This window comes from Eupeodes corollae, chromosome 1, assembly GCF_945859685.1.
Source record: "Eupeodes corollae chromosome 1, idEupCoro1.1, whole genome shotgun sequence".
NCBI classification, from domain to species: Eukaryota; Metazoa; Arthropoda; class Insecta; order Diptera; family Syrphidae; genus Eupeodes; species Eupeodes corollae.
The window spans coordinates 74,395,029-74,411,899 of NC_079147.1; the positions used below are offsets into that span (position 1 = coordinate 74,395,029).

The window sequence follows — 16,871 nt, forward strand, 5'->3', positions numbered from 1 at the left end:
ATCATGTGAAACTTTCTTAGAACTTCAAATATGCCTCAGAGTCGTCGAAAATCAGGGAACATTGAATGGATTTGGGTAGCCGAGATCACGACGGCCATTTGGCCGTTAGTTTGTTCCATAAATAATTGGGCCATACCAATATTATCACAATAAAAATAAATGACAGTAATTTTCTAAATAATTAGTGTTTTATTTAAAATCAACATTGGACCCTAAAATTAAACCACCCTTTATTATCCACATTTAAAGGGCAATTTAAGAAACAAGAAACTTTTGAACCTGAGAACATATCTGAAATACTTCATATTTTTCAAATCAACAGCGTAATTTAAAGTCATTGTTAAAATGATGGGACAGCTTACGTAACCTATTATTCACTTAACAGCCCCGAGAATAGGTAGGAAACCGGGAAATTTATTTTTAAACATAAATCAAAGCTCACATGCCAATTAAAAATATCCCTCAACCTAAATACTTCACTTTATTCCAATTAAAATCAACACGAATAAAAACAAACATACCCACAAAAATAAAAACGACTGAAAGTTCAAGGAAATCTCAAGCAAGGACGTAAGCAAATATCAAAATTCTATAAAAGTCATTTGTGAAAAGGGACGCACAGGACAAACAATGTTGTAAGTGATAACATGCCATGCTTATGCCAATATTTTGCAACTGAGGTAGGTCTGCGTGTCAAGGCTTCATTGGATGTCAAAGACAACGACGAAGACGACCACTACCACGACAACGACGGAAACGGAAATAATAAAGGGTAAGTTCGTTAATTGAAAACCAATTGAATTTTAAAAAATAGAAAATTGATGAACTTTTAAATGTTATAGCGAGGTGATAACTGGAGAAGTTAATGCATCAGAATTGACAAATTGTAAAGCAGAAATTCTTAAGCTCCATAAAGATCTCTCAAGTTATAGGATTTCAAGTGAAAATATGGAAGTTCTAATGAAGAAAATGATAGATGAGCAACATTTTCTAGTAACAGAAATATTTGAACTTAAGAAAAGTAATGAAGATATGAGAATGCAACAAGTTGCTGATAGAAATAACCAAGCTCTTGAAAGAAGTGCATTGATTAGGGAATTGCATGAAATCAAAATTCAACTCCGAGAACGTTCAAATGATGTTGTAAATCTTTAAAAGCTTTACCTAATTTCTTAGGTTTTGTTTTGTTGTTATAAAATTGTTTTCATTTTTAGGAAAAAATACTTCAACAAAACGAAGCCCTTACCAACGCTCTTAAGGAAGCCAATGAAAAAATATATGAAATGGGAATAAAGTATTTGAAATTGAGGGGCTATCGGCGTACTTCGAGTAATGCAAGCAAGGATGAAGAGACAAAAAGCATTTCTTCAGATGAATAAGAGTTCGTTTTGTACATTTCAATGTAATTAAAATTTGTGAAAAATATATTTTTGAAAAACTGTAAACTCAGGCCTATTCCGTTAGTCCTCCAAACTTAGGTTTTTGTTCCTTCTTAATTTTGTCAAAGTTAACATTAAAAAAAAAGAATAGACAAAATAAGAAAGGAAATTTGAATAACTTTTTGACAGTTAAAGTTAGGAGAATGTTTTAAAAAAAGTTTATCAGAAATTTGACTTGATTTTGGAAGTGAAAATCAAATTTTCGAAAAACTTAAAACTCGAAACTCCTTAAAGTGTAATCTTGCCATAAAAGTAATTTTGAAGGAACAGATAATCATGGGCGTTCAACCAAAACTCCTATTTCTGTAGGAATATTGTCGAGAAACCTTTTCAAGAAACAGAAGAAAAGTAATGGTTAGGTTTGGTTAGGTTAGGTAAGGTTATAGTGGCTGTCCAAGATGGAAACGGACACACTAAGGCCAGTTTAATGGCCCGTTGTGATACCACATGAATCTTTATGCTTCCTCCTAAGCTCAATGGAACCAGTTTGAGTCTCTTACGAAACGTGAGAGAGAGATGGTGGCAACTGTCAAAAAACAAGGTGTAACTACTTACTTACTTACTTAAGGTGGCGCTACAGTCCTGTGTGAAGTAGGGCCTCACCCAACAAACTTCTCCATCTAGCTCGGTCCCTAGCTAGATGTCTCCAGTTTCGCGCTCCAAGTTGGGTGAGGTCACCTTCCACTTGTGCGCGCCACCTGATCCGCGGTCTTCATCTACTGCGCTGTCCTGTGGGTGCGGATTCGAAGACTTTCCGGGCCGGAGCATTGGTTTCCATGCGCTCTACGTGACAGCGCATCACCTTGTCTAAAACCTTTCTTTCTCCATGGTCATCCTGCACAAACGGACGAGTTTGGCAGGGATGCCAAAACTAGACATGGCTCTATACAGCTCGTCCCTGTAGATGCTGTCATATGCGGCCTTGAAATCGATGAAAAGATGGTGGGTGTCGATTTGGTGTTCTTGGGTTTTTTCCAGGAACGGCCCTAATGTGAATATTTAATCGACTGTGGACTTTCCTGGTCTAAAACCACACTGATAAGGACCTATCAGGTTGTTGACGATGTGCTTTAGACATTCACATATTACGGCGCAGAAGATTTTATAGGCGATGTTAAGTAGACTGATTCCTCTCTAGTTGGTACCGTTTAGAGGCACTCCTTTTTTCAGGATCGGGCAAACAATACTGAGGTTCCATTCATCGGGCATGCTTTCTTCCGACCATATCTTACAGATAGATTGATGCATGCTGCTAATCAACTTATCTCCAGCTGCCTTAAAGAGCTCGGCATTCAAGCCATCCGCTCCAGCGGCTTTATTAGACTTCAGCTTAGATATGGCAATCTTTACTTCGTCTAAGTCGGGAGGACGGGATTGTTGGCTTTCTTCGTCTATATTGAATGGATCATCCTGCCTGACAGCGGAATTTAGTTCTTCGTCGCCGTTATACAGAAGTGGTCCTTCCATATCCTCAGCATTGACTGCGGTTCCACTATGATGTTTCCACTTTCGTCTTTGCAGCCTTCGGTTCTAGGTTTATGTACCTGTGAATTTCGTTTCACCTGTTCATAAAACTTTCGAACCTCATTCCTGCTTTTATACCTCTCAATATCTTCGACCACACGCTCCTCATGCCCTCTCTTTTTCCTTCTGAGAAGTTGGCGTTCCTCTCGCCTCTTCTGCTCATAGAGCTCACGAGCAGTTCGCGTCCTTTTATGCAGCGCCGCCGCTTTGCGTGCCTGTTGTTTGGCTGCATTTGCCTGCTAACATTTCTCATCAAACCAGGGGTTTCTTGTTGGTGGCTGTTTGAAACCCAGCACATCAGAGGCGGCTTCTCTGATTGCATCTTGGCAATGTTGCCACTGGTTTTCGATACATTGTGTTGGCGGCAGAGAACTTCGAGAGAGGTTACTTGTAACTCGGTCGGAAAAGGATTTGGCGATCTCTGGCGATTGTAGCCGTTCGACGTTGTACCTTCTCCCAGCACCTCCCTGTTTTGCCTTGGGTCTGGAAATCTGAAGTGCTACCTTGGCTACAACGAGGTAGTGGTCCGAGTCGATGTTACCTCCTCGAAAAGTTCGTACATCCATAATGCTGAAAGCGTGTCTGGCGTCGGTCACAATATGGTCAATCTGGTTGACGGTAGATTGATCTGGAGAGGTCCAAGTTCCTTTGTGGATGTTGAGGTGTGGAAAACGCGAACTGGCTACCATGACGTTTCGCCCCGCAGCAAATCTATGAGCCTGAATCCATTGTCGGAAGTGTTGTCGTGCAGGCTGTTCTTCCCGATTATTCCACCAAAGATGTCTTCCCTTCCTAGCTTGGCATTAAAATCGCCCAGGACTATTTTAATATCGTAGCTAGGGCACTGCTCATATGTTTTGTCTAGGAGCTCGAAGAACATATCTTTGGTGTTGTCGTCTTTCTCTTCTATAGCGTGCGTGCATATCAGTCTAATGTTGCCGAATTTAGCCTTGATGCGTATGGTCATGACTCCAATGACGAAGCCGCATCCAAATAAGCGCTGTTGGTTTTCGTGGTATAGCAGGCACCATAGTAAATATCGCAGTTTTTCATACTCTTTTTGCCCGGCCCATCCCATCGTATTTCCTGGGTGGCGGTGATATCTGCTTTATATCGTTCCAGGGCCTCCGCTTATTCTTCGGCCGCACGTGGTTTGTTAAGGGACCTAACATTCCACGTGCATATCCAAAGTTCGTTGTCCTTTATTCGTTTGCGTTGGTTGTCAACAGTAAATCCGTCCGTATCCGAGGCTTGTTGGTGCTTCGCAACTATGAAAGCTTTTACGTGGCCAGGAAGTCACCCCGACGCACAACCCCCAACCTGGAGGGCCAGATCCTAAGTATAACTCCAAGGATGGGGAGCCGGATAAAACAGCTCCTTACAGGCCTGGGCTCCGAATAAGTCGAAGAAGCCCTATAAGGTGTTCACTAAGTAGTTCAACCTTACATCTCGGGAATTCCTCCGCTGCCGTCTGGATAAGGAGAGGTGCCTTAGTGGAAACACCTCTCCCCACCTCTCTCGTTTGCTGCCCCCAACAACCTTCCACTGGGGTTGGAACCCAATCTCCAGTTGAGGTACTAGGCACCCGATGTTCACCACGTGGAGGTGAGAGTAGGAGTTGATAGACAGAGGTTGGTTTTAAGAAAAAACCTGTAGACGCTTGTGTCCTCTTGAATGCACATGTCTACCATTTGAACATCTTATACCTGTATATGTGTTACGTAAAACCTCTACAACTAATGCTTACGTGTCACTTCATAACTAAAATCCAAAAACCATAAGAGGCTGACTGTAAACAACACATGAATAGCAATTTTTTGTACTTGTTCGTATGCTTGTTTCTTTTAAAATTTAACGGAAAAAATAAATTGAACGTAATAACTTCATGTTTGTGCTGAAAACTTGTAGGAAAGAAGGAATGTGATTGGATTGTATCAAGCACCTTCTACCTATCAAGAACATTTCTTCATTATCACCATAAACAAGTCTTTATCAATCTATCTGCATAAAGCTGAACTTACCAATGAACTATTCTTTATTCGTTTTATACACCTGCCTTACTACACAACCAATAGGCGATCGCTTTACGATTTAAACATACATGTTCTTCCTCTTTCTTTTCTTCAGATAATTTACTTTCTATCCTGGTTCTTCTAATATGAAATTAAAATAAAGATATCCAAAGGAAAAAGCTTTGGACGAACTAGTTGAATACACAAAAAATTGTTTCGTTAAGTATGATTACAAGTATTTTTCATTTCCGTGATGAGTTGTCCTAGGATGAGTTGTGTATTGGTATGAATCGCGCGGTTTTTTTGACAAGTCAAATGGCATTTATATCTTTGAAAACAAACTTATTTAACAGGAATATTTTTAAATCTTATATATGAGCAAGTTAGTGCGACCCAGTCGTTCATTTTATTTCGTTTAGAAGTTGAGTTTTAAAGTGCTAACAAGCTCGTTAAATAAGAGTCTGGAGTAAAAAGCTAAAGGCAACAGAGGTTAATTGTTAGAAATATGTACATATATTGGCAACCGTTATAAATTTATCATTTTGACATTTACTAAAGTATTCATTCACTAAAGTTTAGTTTAATAAAAACTATACTTGAGATTAACACGGTTGTCTTTTCTTTGCTCTGTTCTACAAATTTAAAAAAACATTTTAAATGCTCTGACAAAGAAAGTATATTTTATATTTTCAAAAGCTTGTTTAATTGACATTAGTTTAGAAACCTGAGTGTTCAAGAAATGTTCAAAGTAGACTTTGTTCTGGACGTTTTTACGATGCTCAAAGAAATCAGGGTTAAAAATCTGAACTAACAAATTAGGACGATTTGTAGTTAGTGCGTAAAAACATAAAGACGTGTTTATTTTCACGAACTGTACCTATTTAGACATGTTCGGATAAAATATTAAACCCTCAACAATAGGTTGTTTTAAATTTTTGCGCCAAAGATTTCATCAGAACTAAAAGACAGTGATAAGAATAGGGTTTTGATTAATTATTGTAAACCAATTTAAAATGGACCCATTTATGTAACATTGTAGCTCGGTGTCTTTTGTTGGACCAGAAGCTGCCAAAATACCTATGGACAGAAGCTATAAATACTGCCGTTTACCTGAGAAACAGGTCACCATCCAAAATATTAGGAAATATTATTCCACATGAGCTTTGGACCGGATTGAAGCCTAGCGTTTCGCACTTAAAAGTGTTTAGAACGCGCGCTGTCGTCTTAATTAAGAGGCCTGGACAATCTAAGTTTGCTGCTAAAGGAAGAGAACTGCTGCTCGTTGGATACTCGGTGGAATCCAAAGGTTATATGCTTTCCTATCTGAAAACAACAAAAATCAAAAAGAGTTGCGATGTAAAATTCTTTGAAAGTAACATACAAAATCAATTTATAGACACTAAAGATTTTGTACTGGCAGAGGATAAGAGCACAGAGGTTGCTGAAAAACCATAGCCACTTAACGCAACATCCCCAAAGGAAGAAATAAAGTCAGCAGATTCCACTAGCTCATCAAGCAAAACTTTAGCTGTTGGTCCTGGACGACCTAAAATAATAAGAAGCGGTAAGCCTGGTAGACCATCCAAACAATACCACATGGTTAAAACAGCCAATGCAATTCGAGTTGAGTCACCGATTCCATAAAATGTTGAGGAGGCTTACTCCAGTAAAGATGCTGCTCATTGGAAAAATGCTATGCGGTTGGAGTTTGAAGCACTCGTATTAAAGGAAACTTGGGATCTTATGGATCTACCACCGAAGGAATAAGTAACTGGATGTAAGTGGGTTTTTACCCTGAAAAGAAAACCAGATGGATCAATTGACAGGTATAAATGTAGACTTGTTGCTAAGGGGTGTTCCCAAAAGTATTTGGTTAGTTATAATGAAAATGTTTCCCCTGTTGTGCGGTATTCGACAATCAGGTTGGTTTTGCCATTGCTGTACAGCATGAACTTCTCGTACACCACCTCGATGTAACGTCAGCCTAATTTGTGGATGCAAATCATCTGCAAAAAGTTTGCAAATTTCGTAAGTTGTTATACGGCCTAAAACAGGCGGGGTGGCAATGGACCTCCAATTAAATGAAGAAGTACTTAAAATCGGGTTTCAAAGGTGCAATGGTGATGTCTATATGTGATGAACAAAGATGCTGAGCTAAACATAGTAGCTGTATACGTCGATGATTTCATCATCGCTTGTTCTACGGAGTCATCAATGCTGTCTATAAAGAACCAAATCAAAAAGGTGTTTGAGTGCGTTGACTAAGGACCTATCACACAGTTCTTAGGTATAGAAATCGAGCGTATTGAACCAAGTGGTGATATTGCGATACACCAACAACAATTCATACGAGAGTTACTAGGAAGACATCGAATACAAGCATATAAGCCATGTTTCACACCCCTCGATCCTGGAATGATAATGACAAAATGCCAAAACTTATTGTGCAAGAAGGTTGATCCGAGTTACTACCAGTCAATCGTTGGAGCTATTATGTACTTGACAGTTTCTACATGACCTGACATATGCCATACGATTAATAAATTATCACAGTACAACGTCGTTGAAGCATCTCCTATGGTATGTTAAACTTATGTATATCAAATCAGCCGATAGCCTTAAGGGGTACGTAGATGCAGACTGGGGAAGAAACATAGACGATAGGCGATCTTACACAGGATTTTGTTATATGTATGCCTCTAATTATGTGGAGTATATTAAGCTACTCACTTTTTGAATAAACCTCCTTTCAACAAGACGTGCAGTGTTTTCTTTTTGAGATCTTGACTCGACAAAACATAACATTTTGGCGACGAGCGGAAATAAAACCCAAAAAAAAGTCGAAGGTCTTTTTAAAAGTCAGTTGATTTATTCGGTCTTAAGTCAGTCGCCTTCGGTTTGCGGTAATTTTATACAGTAATTATGTCATTGATTGGAAATATCGAGCTCTGAAGGAAAATGCATTGCCAATATTTACTGCAATAGGCTTACGTATGGACTGAAGAGCGCGCCATGTATTTTCCAAAAGACTATGGATGAAATCCTGCGTGGTACTAATGCCTTATTTTACATAGATGATGTTTTTGTGAAAGGAAAATCTTTTGAAGATTGTGCGGAAAATCTAGAGCGTGTTTTAGCAGCTTTCAAAAATATAATGTTAAAGTCAATACAGAAAAATGTCAATTTTTCAAAACCGAGGTATATTACCTAGGGCATGTCATTACAAGTTCTGGTATAAAGCCAAGTCCGGGTAAGATAGAAGCTATACAAAATGCACCTACTCCTAAAAATGTAACTCAAGTCAAATCTAGGACTGCTCAATTATTACAGGAACTTCGTCCCAATGCAGTCGTCCTTGTTAACTCCACTTTATAAGCTTACTTGTAGTGGAACAACTTTTGTCTGGGACTCTTCTTGTCAAGATGCGTTCACTAAAAGTAAAGAAGCCCTAAGTAAAGAAACGCTTTTACAGCATTTCATATGAAGACCTCGCCCATCATACGAGAAAAAATGCCGTATTATGCAAAGTCATCGAACTAGTTCAAAACGGTTGGCCGGACCATATTCAGGATGATGTTTAAAACCCTTTTTTACTCGAAGATATTCGTTGTCAATCGAACAAGGATGTATTTTATACGGAATATGGGTACTTGTTCCCACGTCTCTTCGTTCAGATGTTCTTCAGCTGTTACATGAAGAGCACCCTGGAATTGTTAAGATGAAACTTCTTGCCAGATCAATTTGCTGGTGGCCCAAAATCGATCAGGATATAGAGGAAATCTGCGCAGAATGCGTTCCTTGTCAACAAATAAGAGGAGACAATACCCTGGAGAAGTCGTTTTTGGGTTGACCAAAAGTAGAAAAACCATGGATACGTCTTCACATAGATTTTTTTTCATTCAGCGGAAAAACGTTTTTATTAGCTGTTGATGCCACGTTTAAATAGATAGATGTTTTTTATATGACTTCTACTACAGCAGATGCTGTGATTCTAAAACTTAGGCAGTTGTTTTCAACTTGTGGATTACCTGAACAATTAGTTTCCGATAATGGTCCTCCATTTACCGAGAGATTCGTTCAAGTAGTAAAAAAGTGTTTTAAAAAGAAATTTATCGAGGGAAAGCAATATTTACAATATGAAATAGAATCTAATGTTTCTGAATTTTTATTTTCCTACAGAAATTCACCATCCCCTTCAACCGGAATGTGTCCAGCAAACTACATGTTAAAATATTCACCACGGACCGTTTTGCGTCAAATTCAGCCAACATTTGGTCAAAACAGTAACCCTGCAGCTAAGAATTTGAACAGAAGCACGAACAAGAAATTTATTTATGCGGTGGAAGAGAAGATATGGTTGCGAATTTTGAAAACTTGGGACAAAGCTACAGTACTTCAATGGTTCAGCGGCAATAGGTATCTTGTGAAACATGAAAACAACGTAAGGATTGCTCATCAACACCAAATGCACCCATGCTTGGAAAATCAACTAACTGCATCGTCATCGACATCGACATCTGCATTTCCATCAACCACAACCTCAAAGAATACGACACGTTATCCTGTCACATTACCTGAAGAAGAACCAATTAAACCTGCCACAAGCATTGCAGATTCAGTAATTCATGCCCCACACTCAACCACTGCAACAAACGAGCAAAAACCAGAACCCGTGCTTCGTAGATCGGAAAGAATTCGACGTCCGCCAAATAAGTTAACATGTTATTGAATTGAATTTATACATGTATTCTATATAAAGGGTGATTTTTTTGAGGTTAGGATTTTCATGCATTAGTATTTGACAGATCACGCGGGATTTCAGACATGGTGTCAAAGAGAAAGATGCTCAGTATGCTTTGACATTTCATCATGAATAGACTTACTAACGAGCAACCCTTGCAAATCATTGAATTTTATTACCAAAATCAGTGTTCGGTTCGAAATGTGTTTCGCGCTTTACGTCCGATTTATGGTCTACATAATCGACCAAGTGAGCAAACAATTAATGCGATTGTGACCAAGTTTCGCACTCAGTTTACTTTATTGGACATTAAACCAACCACATGAATGCGTACAGTGCGTACAGAAGAGAATATTGCGTCTGTTTCTGAGAGTGTTGCTGAAGACCGTGAAATGTCGATTCGTCGCCGTTCGCAGAAATTGGGTTTGTGTTATTCGACCACATGGAAGATTTTACGCAAAGATCTTGTATAAAATACAGCTCGTGCAAGAACTGAAGCCGAACGATCTGCCACAACGTCGAATTTTCAGTGAATGGGCCCTAGAAAAGTTGGCAGAAAATCCGCTTTTTTATCGACAAATTTTGTTCAGCGATGAGGCTCATTTCTGGTTGAATGGCTACGTAAATAAGCAAAATTGCCGCATTTGGAGTGAAGAGCAACCAGAAGCCGTTCAAGAACTGCCCATGCATCCCGAAAAATGCACTGTTTGGTGTGGTTTGTACGCTGGTGGAATCATTGGACCGTATTTTTTCAAAGATGCTGTTGGACGCAACGTTACGGTGAATGGCGATCGCTATCGTTCAATGCTAACAAACTTTTTGTTGCCAAAAATGGAAGAACTGAACTTGGTTGACATGTGGTTTCAACAAGATGGCGCTACATGCCACACAGCTCGCGATTCTATGGCAATTTTGAGGGAAAACTTCGGAGAACAATTCATCTCAAGGAATGGACCGGTAAGTTGGCCACCAAGATCATGCGATTTGACGCCTTTAGACTATTTGTTGTGGGGCTACGTTAAGTCTTAAGTCTACACAAATAAGCCAGCAACTATTCCAGCTTTGGAAGACAACATTTCCGAAGAAATTCGGGCTATTCCGGCCGAAATGCTCGAAAAAGTTACCCAAAATTGGACTTTCCGAATGGACCACCTAAGACGCAGCCGCGGTCAACATTTAAATGAAACTATCTTTAAAAAGTAAATGTCATGGACCAATCTAACGTTTCAAATAAAGAATCGATGAGATTTTGCAAATTTTATGCGTTTTTTTTTTTTAAAAGTTCTCAAGCTCTTAAAAAATCACCGTTTACTATAATTATGTACCACTAAAAATTGTAACACTTTTCATTTTCAAACTTCAGCAAATATTAAATTTTGAATTATTATTAGAACTGAAAAAAAAATTGAAAAAAAGTATAAACTTAACATTTTTTTTAAAGGGGATGTAATGCTATATATTGTAGTCCATACTGTATGTATCAACCAGCCTCTAATTATGTGGAGTATATTATGGCTGAAACACATACACGCTTCAGCTTCGGCTTCGTCTGCGTTACGTTAGGCTTGCTTCGAGGTTGCTTTGAATGACATTTCTATTATTTCATCCCTCCAAAGTGAGATGTTCAGATAATTGAACTAGAGCTTCCGTTTGGAGTCACATTACGTTACATTACGTTCTTTTCCTTACGATTGTCAAACGAAACGTGAGGTCGAAGCTCCATTGTGATAGCATGCATTGAATTCCTATGGCTGAACTCGTAAACGTCAGGCTAAGCCGAGGCTGAAGCGTGTATGTGATTCAGTCATTAAGCTACTCACTTTTTGAATAAACCTCCTTCAACAAGACGTGCAGTGTTTTCTTTTTGAGATCTTGACCTGACAAAACATAACAGATTTGTGTTCATATTTGGGGAAGCAGTCATTTTGTGGGAATCGAAGAAGCAGATGTCAGTTGCCCTTAGAATAACTGAGCACCCTTTCGCAAACCAGCAAAGAAGCCGTATATTTACGGGATTTGGTATCAGAGTTAGGACTTTTTCCTACTAAACCTTCTGTTCTTTTATTAACTTCCCATAGGAAGTTATTGTAATGGGTACGATTTGTCAAATTGAAAATTTTGACATTTCTCGACGTTTCAAGGTCCCTAGAGTCGAAATAAAAGATTTTTAGAAAGATGTCTGTGCGTGCGTGTGTACGTACGTTTGTACGTCCGTACGTCCGTACGTTCGCGACGTTTTTTTCGTCGTCCATAGCTCAAGAACCAGAAGAGATATCGACTTCAAATATATTTTGTTATACAGATAATAAGGCAGAAAGATGCAGAAAGGGCTCCCAAGAAAATTGCGTGGGTGGTTTTTTTACCATAGCAGTTTGAAAAAAAGGTGAAAATTTTGGTTAACCCTAAATATCTTACGAACCAAAAACGCTAGAGACTTGAATTAAATTTTATATAATATATTGTAACGTGATACCAAACAGGTATATTTTTTGAAAAAAATCAATATAACGGTTTTTTTTATAAATCAATAAAACTGAAAAAAAAAATTTGTCACCTGCAATGTTTTACGACTGAAATATGATTTCATCTCTAACACAATTTTGTGCTACGAAGAATAATGTTTTCGACATATGATAAAATTGTGAGAAAAATCGAAATGACAGTTTTTTATAAAAAATAAAAATCTAAAAAAAAACATTACTCAAAGTTCGTAAAAATTGAATATCGATTCAAATATCTTTTCAAAAACTTAAAATTTTGGCTTCAAGCTTATTTTATCTTATAAGAAATAATGTTTTCAACATTTTAAAAAATGTTGAGAAAAATCGAATTGACAGTTTTCTTACAAAAAATAAAAACCTAAAAAAAATGTATAAAAGTTGGTAAAAATTGATTTTCGACTCAAATATCTTTTCAAAACTTTAAGATATTGGCTTTAATTTACTTTTATCCTTTAAAAAATCTTGTTGTCAACATTCAGTTAAAGTTTGAAAAAAATCGAATTGACAGTTTTTGTACAAAAAATTAAAAACCGAAAAAAAAATTAACAAAAGTTGTTAAAAAATGATTTTCGACTCAAATATCTTTTCAAAAATTTGAGATAATAGGTTCTTACTAATTTTTTTTTCTATGAAATATTGTTTTCAGCATTAGGACAAATTTTGAAAAAAATCGAATTGACAGTTTTTTTTTACAAAAAATAAAAACCTAAAAAAAATGTATAAAAGTTGGTAAAAATTGATTTTCGACTCAAATAGCTTTTCAAAACTTTGAGATATTGGCTTTAATTTACTTTTGTCTTTCAAAAATCTTGTTGTCAACATTCAGTTAAAGTTTGAAAAAAAATCGACTTGACAGTTTTTTTTACAAAAATTAAAAACCGAACAAAAAATTAACAAAAGTTGGTAAAAAATTATTTTCGACTCAAATATCTTTTAAAAACTTTGAAATAATAGCTTCAAACTAATTTTTTCTTATAAGAAATATTGTTTTTAACATTTGGTAAAATTTTAAAAAATTCGAATTGAAAGTTTTTTTACAAAAAATAAAACTCTAAAAAAAAAACATTACTAAAACTTGGTAAAAATTTACTTTCGGCTCAAATAGCTTTTCAAAAATTAAAAATATTGGCTTCAAACTTATTTTATTTCACAGAAAATATTGTTTTCAATATTAAGTAATTTGTATATAAAAATCTAACAGTCCATTATTTCATAAAAAAATAAAATCTACAAAAAATAGTACGCAAATTTGGTAAAAATTGATACGAGTACATATGGACAAACTTTTAAGCAAGACAAATCGACAGACGGGATGGGAAGTTATCAGTGTGGGTCGCATCCCAGCCTCTTTTTTAATGATAACATAGGTTCTTAACAGTTGGTCAAGAATCCAGTACATCATCCGAGAAGCAAACACATCGATATCCGCTATCACTACATTCGCAACCTATGTAAATGAAGATGGTGTAATATTTGAATTTATTTTCGATGTGAAATGTTAACATATGAAATTATTCCATTACAAGTCGAGAATATTTGAACTTCACAATACTCGAAATGTCAACTAAAACAAAGCTAACAAAAATTAGTTCTAAAAAATAACCACTTTATTAAAACCATTAAAACTAAAGTACATTTTTGTTTTTGACAAAAATTTTAAACAAAAATGTTACGTTTTTTTACGTGGTGCAATGTTTTCTTTTTATTTTTTTAATAAATTGTGTTATTTTAAATTTATGTAGAAATCCATGTGACTTTTATTATTTTTGCAATTGAAAGTGATTTAATATTTTTGATTTCTTATTCTTTTTGAATTTCCGACTTATTTAATAAACATACATAAACATTTACGTACATATACCTTTACAATCATAACAAAATTTCCTACAAATGCATTTAACAATTCCATTAATTTAAAATTTATTTTTTTTTATTTATAGCTCGATGCGCGGTAATAATAATAATTTTATAATTTTCACAAGTAAAATAATATCATTTTTAAAAATTGAGCAAAAATGTATCATCTAAATCATAAAAACAAAACAATATAAAAGTAGAATTTTTTAAATTTTGCATAATATAAGTTTTTCTTAAAAATATTCATAAAACCTTAAACTTGAGTAAACACTAACGCCCACAGCTATAGATCCAATTGATACCAGGATATTGGAAATTGCTTGTAGAGCACCTGTGAAATATAAATACAAAACAATTGTTTTAATAAAGGAAATAGTTAAATAAATGTTTTTAATAAATTAACTATACCTCCATTGCATATACTGTCTAGAGCATTTTCAACGTAGCCACTTTCGTTGTCGCAGAGGCACAGCTTGACTTTTGATGACATGAACTTTGCCACGCCTATTGTCCTATTTGCATTCTCCATGGTACATATCATGTTTGGTTCGCAATCATTGGTACTAGAGCATTTGTGACGTAGCCCTGTGTAAAAAACAAATGTGTTGTATTCAATATAGCGTATTTAAAAACATGTAATGAGGTTAGGTTTTGTATATACGATCTGTCGAAGAATTTCTATCTAACTTTATAAGTAAGCTTACATCTAATGTTGATTACAATTTTTAGGAACAAAAAGATGAAGGTGTAACATAGCTCCAGCACACATAAGACCAAAAAAAGTACTTGAACTCAAAAAACCAGAGGGCTATACGATATTGTTACAATTGTCACTAGGCTTAGAAGCTAAAAGGAGGGTCCAATTAATCTACCTTCTTTACATCAGACACAAACTTTGATAGAATTGTATTTTGATGTGCATTAATAACGTGCGAGTATCTCGCTGGTGTTAATCCGTTACAAAAAAATTTACCGCTGTGTCTAAGCGACATATTTTCTGAAATACAAAAACGCTGCAGATTCGGCTTCGCATGACGTTTACGAGTTCAGCCATAGGCTTTCAATACATGCTATCAAAATGGAGTTCCGATCTCACGTTTCATTTGACAATCGTAAGGATATAACGTAATGTGACACCAAACAGAAACTTTAGTTCAAATTTGCTGAACATTTTGCTTTGTCTGACAGCTCAACAGCAGTTAAAAAGTCAACAATCAAAATACATTTGCTTTTGGAGGGATTCCCATCGGCTATTATAGGCTGTGTAAGCTACTTCCGACATAAATTTAATTTGTTCGATTTCAAAACTATTTTTTTTTATTTTGAGAAAAAATAACAGCTGCAGAAGCGCTATTTTAGAAATGTCATATTGAAAGTGTCATTTAAAGCAAGCTCGAAGCAACGTAACGAAGACGAAGCTGAAGCTTGTTTGTGTTTCATTCATAATTAGTGATTCGATTGTTTTATTTAAGTAAGTTGCAGAATAACTCAGCCAGAGAATTGTACTTAAGCCTTGGATGTATATAAGTTATATTGATTACATACACATAGAGCCCGATCAGAGGAAGAGTCAAATTTATTACATCGCTTTAGAAAACTCAAACAACTTTCGTTGTTCTTGGAGACATCTCTATTCTATTTCAAAGTGAACATCGAGTTTTCGATGCATTTAATTCCAAATCGCTTGTTTTCCTATTTAAAAATGTTGTCAAGGTAAGATTTTAATGAGCTTACAATCAAGAAAAAATATTAAAGAACAGACAGGAGAAGATTATTAAAGTAAGAAAGAGTGTGTGAGAACGGACAAAGCCCTGTGGTACACCAGAGATTATTTTGTGGGTGGGTAGAATTGAACCTATCCAACACACAACTTGCGTTTTAACAGGTTCCAAAGAAAATTACTAATTAAAAATAAAGAGGAATTCTTCAGAAACGAAGAAACGTATTTTCGATATGAAAAACTGATGATTCTTTCAGTGTTTTCGAAATATGAAGAGCTATGTTGCCTTTCTTTCTTCAAAATGATGTTAAGATTTAATCCATACTGTTTAATTTTATAAATCATGAGATAATCAGTGAACCTATTGCTTTGAAAGCCTTACTTTAGATCAATAAAAAAATGTGGGTTTTTGAGATTGAGATTTCAGCGGTTCGGTTATTTATTATCCTTGTTCAGTCTAGTCAAATTCTAATTTTCATCTATTCGGATTAAAACCTGAAGAAGATGGAATACTTCAAAATGGTTAAGTCAATATGTAAAAGGGGTCGTTTTAAATTGATTGAATTTTCACAAGACCCAATCACAAGTCTGAAAATTCGATCTCAGAAACCTTTTCTGAACCACTTCTAGTCTGGATTGATGACGGGCATAATTTGGTGCCCAGACAAGCATATTCGAGAATTAGAAGGGCGAATGTTATAAAAAGGATCAGAAAATTAGATTTTTAGATTTCCTCTTAAACCAACCAATAATTAAATAAGCCTTTTTAGTTATTTAGTTAATGTTTTTGAAAATTTAAAAACAAATACCTTGGATTCATTTTTAGACCTCTGCACAATCTGAATATTATTTCTTGAATTAGAAAAAATTAAGGTTTGTCAAGTATACTATACAAGTAGTTCCAGAATTACACAACCTGACGTATAGATGGCGGTTGTTGTTCAAAAGAATGACTATGGTAGAGAGTACCAACTTTATCAAGCTACGTAGCTCCGCTACATTGTTGTTGTTTAGTATTAGCAGCCATCAATAGTGAATTGTTTAACATGTAAAAATTCGGTCATTGTTTTGTGATAC

At 35.9% G+C, this 16,871-nt stretch overlaps 2 protein-coding genes across 5 annotated transcripts in view; one reads left to right on the top strand and one right to left on the bottom strand.

The window, feature by feature from the left end:
* Positions 1-438: 438 nt before the first annotated feature.
* Positions 439-1,441, top strand: LOC129942446 (uncharacterized). 2 transcript variants are annotated; one of them, XM_056051371.1, is made up of 3 exons: positions 439-772; positions 843-1,143; positions 1,215-1,441. In XM_056051371.1, the coding sequence occupies exons 1-3, from the start codon at positions 648-650 to the stop codon at positions 1,377-1,379; spliced, it is 591 nt and encodes a 196-aa protein (XP_055907346.1). In that variant the 5' UTR covers positions 439-647; the 3' UTR covers positions 1,380-1,441. The 2 variants fall into 2 exon arrangements, with proteins under 2 accessions (XP_055907346.1, XP_055907347.1); XM_056051372.1 differs by having other exon boundaries at positions 843-1,140.
* Positions 1,442-13,802: 12,361 nt separating this feature from the next.
* The window catches only part of LOC129940784 (uncharacterized), a 40,609-nt gene continuing 37,540 nt past the window's right edge, over positions 13,803-16,871 (bottom strand). For all 3 annotated transcript variants that reach the window (XM_056049261.1, XM_056049262.1, XM_056049260.1), the window contains 2 exons: positions 14,483-14,659; positions 13,803-14,405 (listed from right to left, as the gene is read on the bottom strand). In XM_056049261.1, the coding sequence (XP_055905236.1) occupies positions 14,308-14,405; positions 14,483-14,659 (275 nt within the window). In that variant the 3' untranslated portion in view covers positions 13,803-14,307. The remainder of the gene's footprint in view (positions 14,406-14,482; positions 14,660-16,871) is intronic.

Excerpts from the sequence above, each read along its gene's own strand:
- LOC129942446 (XM_056051371.1), top strand. The coding sequence starts at position 648 with ATGCCATGCTTATGCCAATATTTTGCAACTGAGGTAGGTCTGCGTGTC. Across the intron at positions 773-842 it reads GGAAACGGAAATAATAAAGG|CGAGGTGATAACTGGAGAAG; the intron begins GTAAGTTCGTTA and ends TAAATGTTATAG. Across the intron at positions 1,144-1,214 it reads GAGAACGTTCAAATGATGTT|GAAAAAATACTTCAACAAAA; the intron begins GTAAATCTTTAA and ends TTTCATTTTTAG.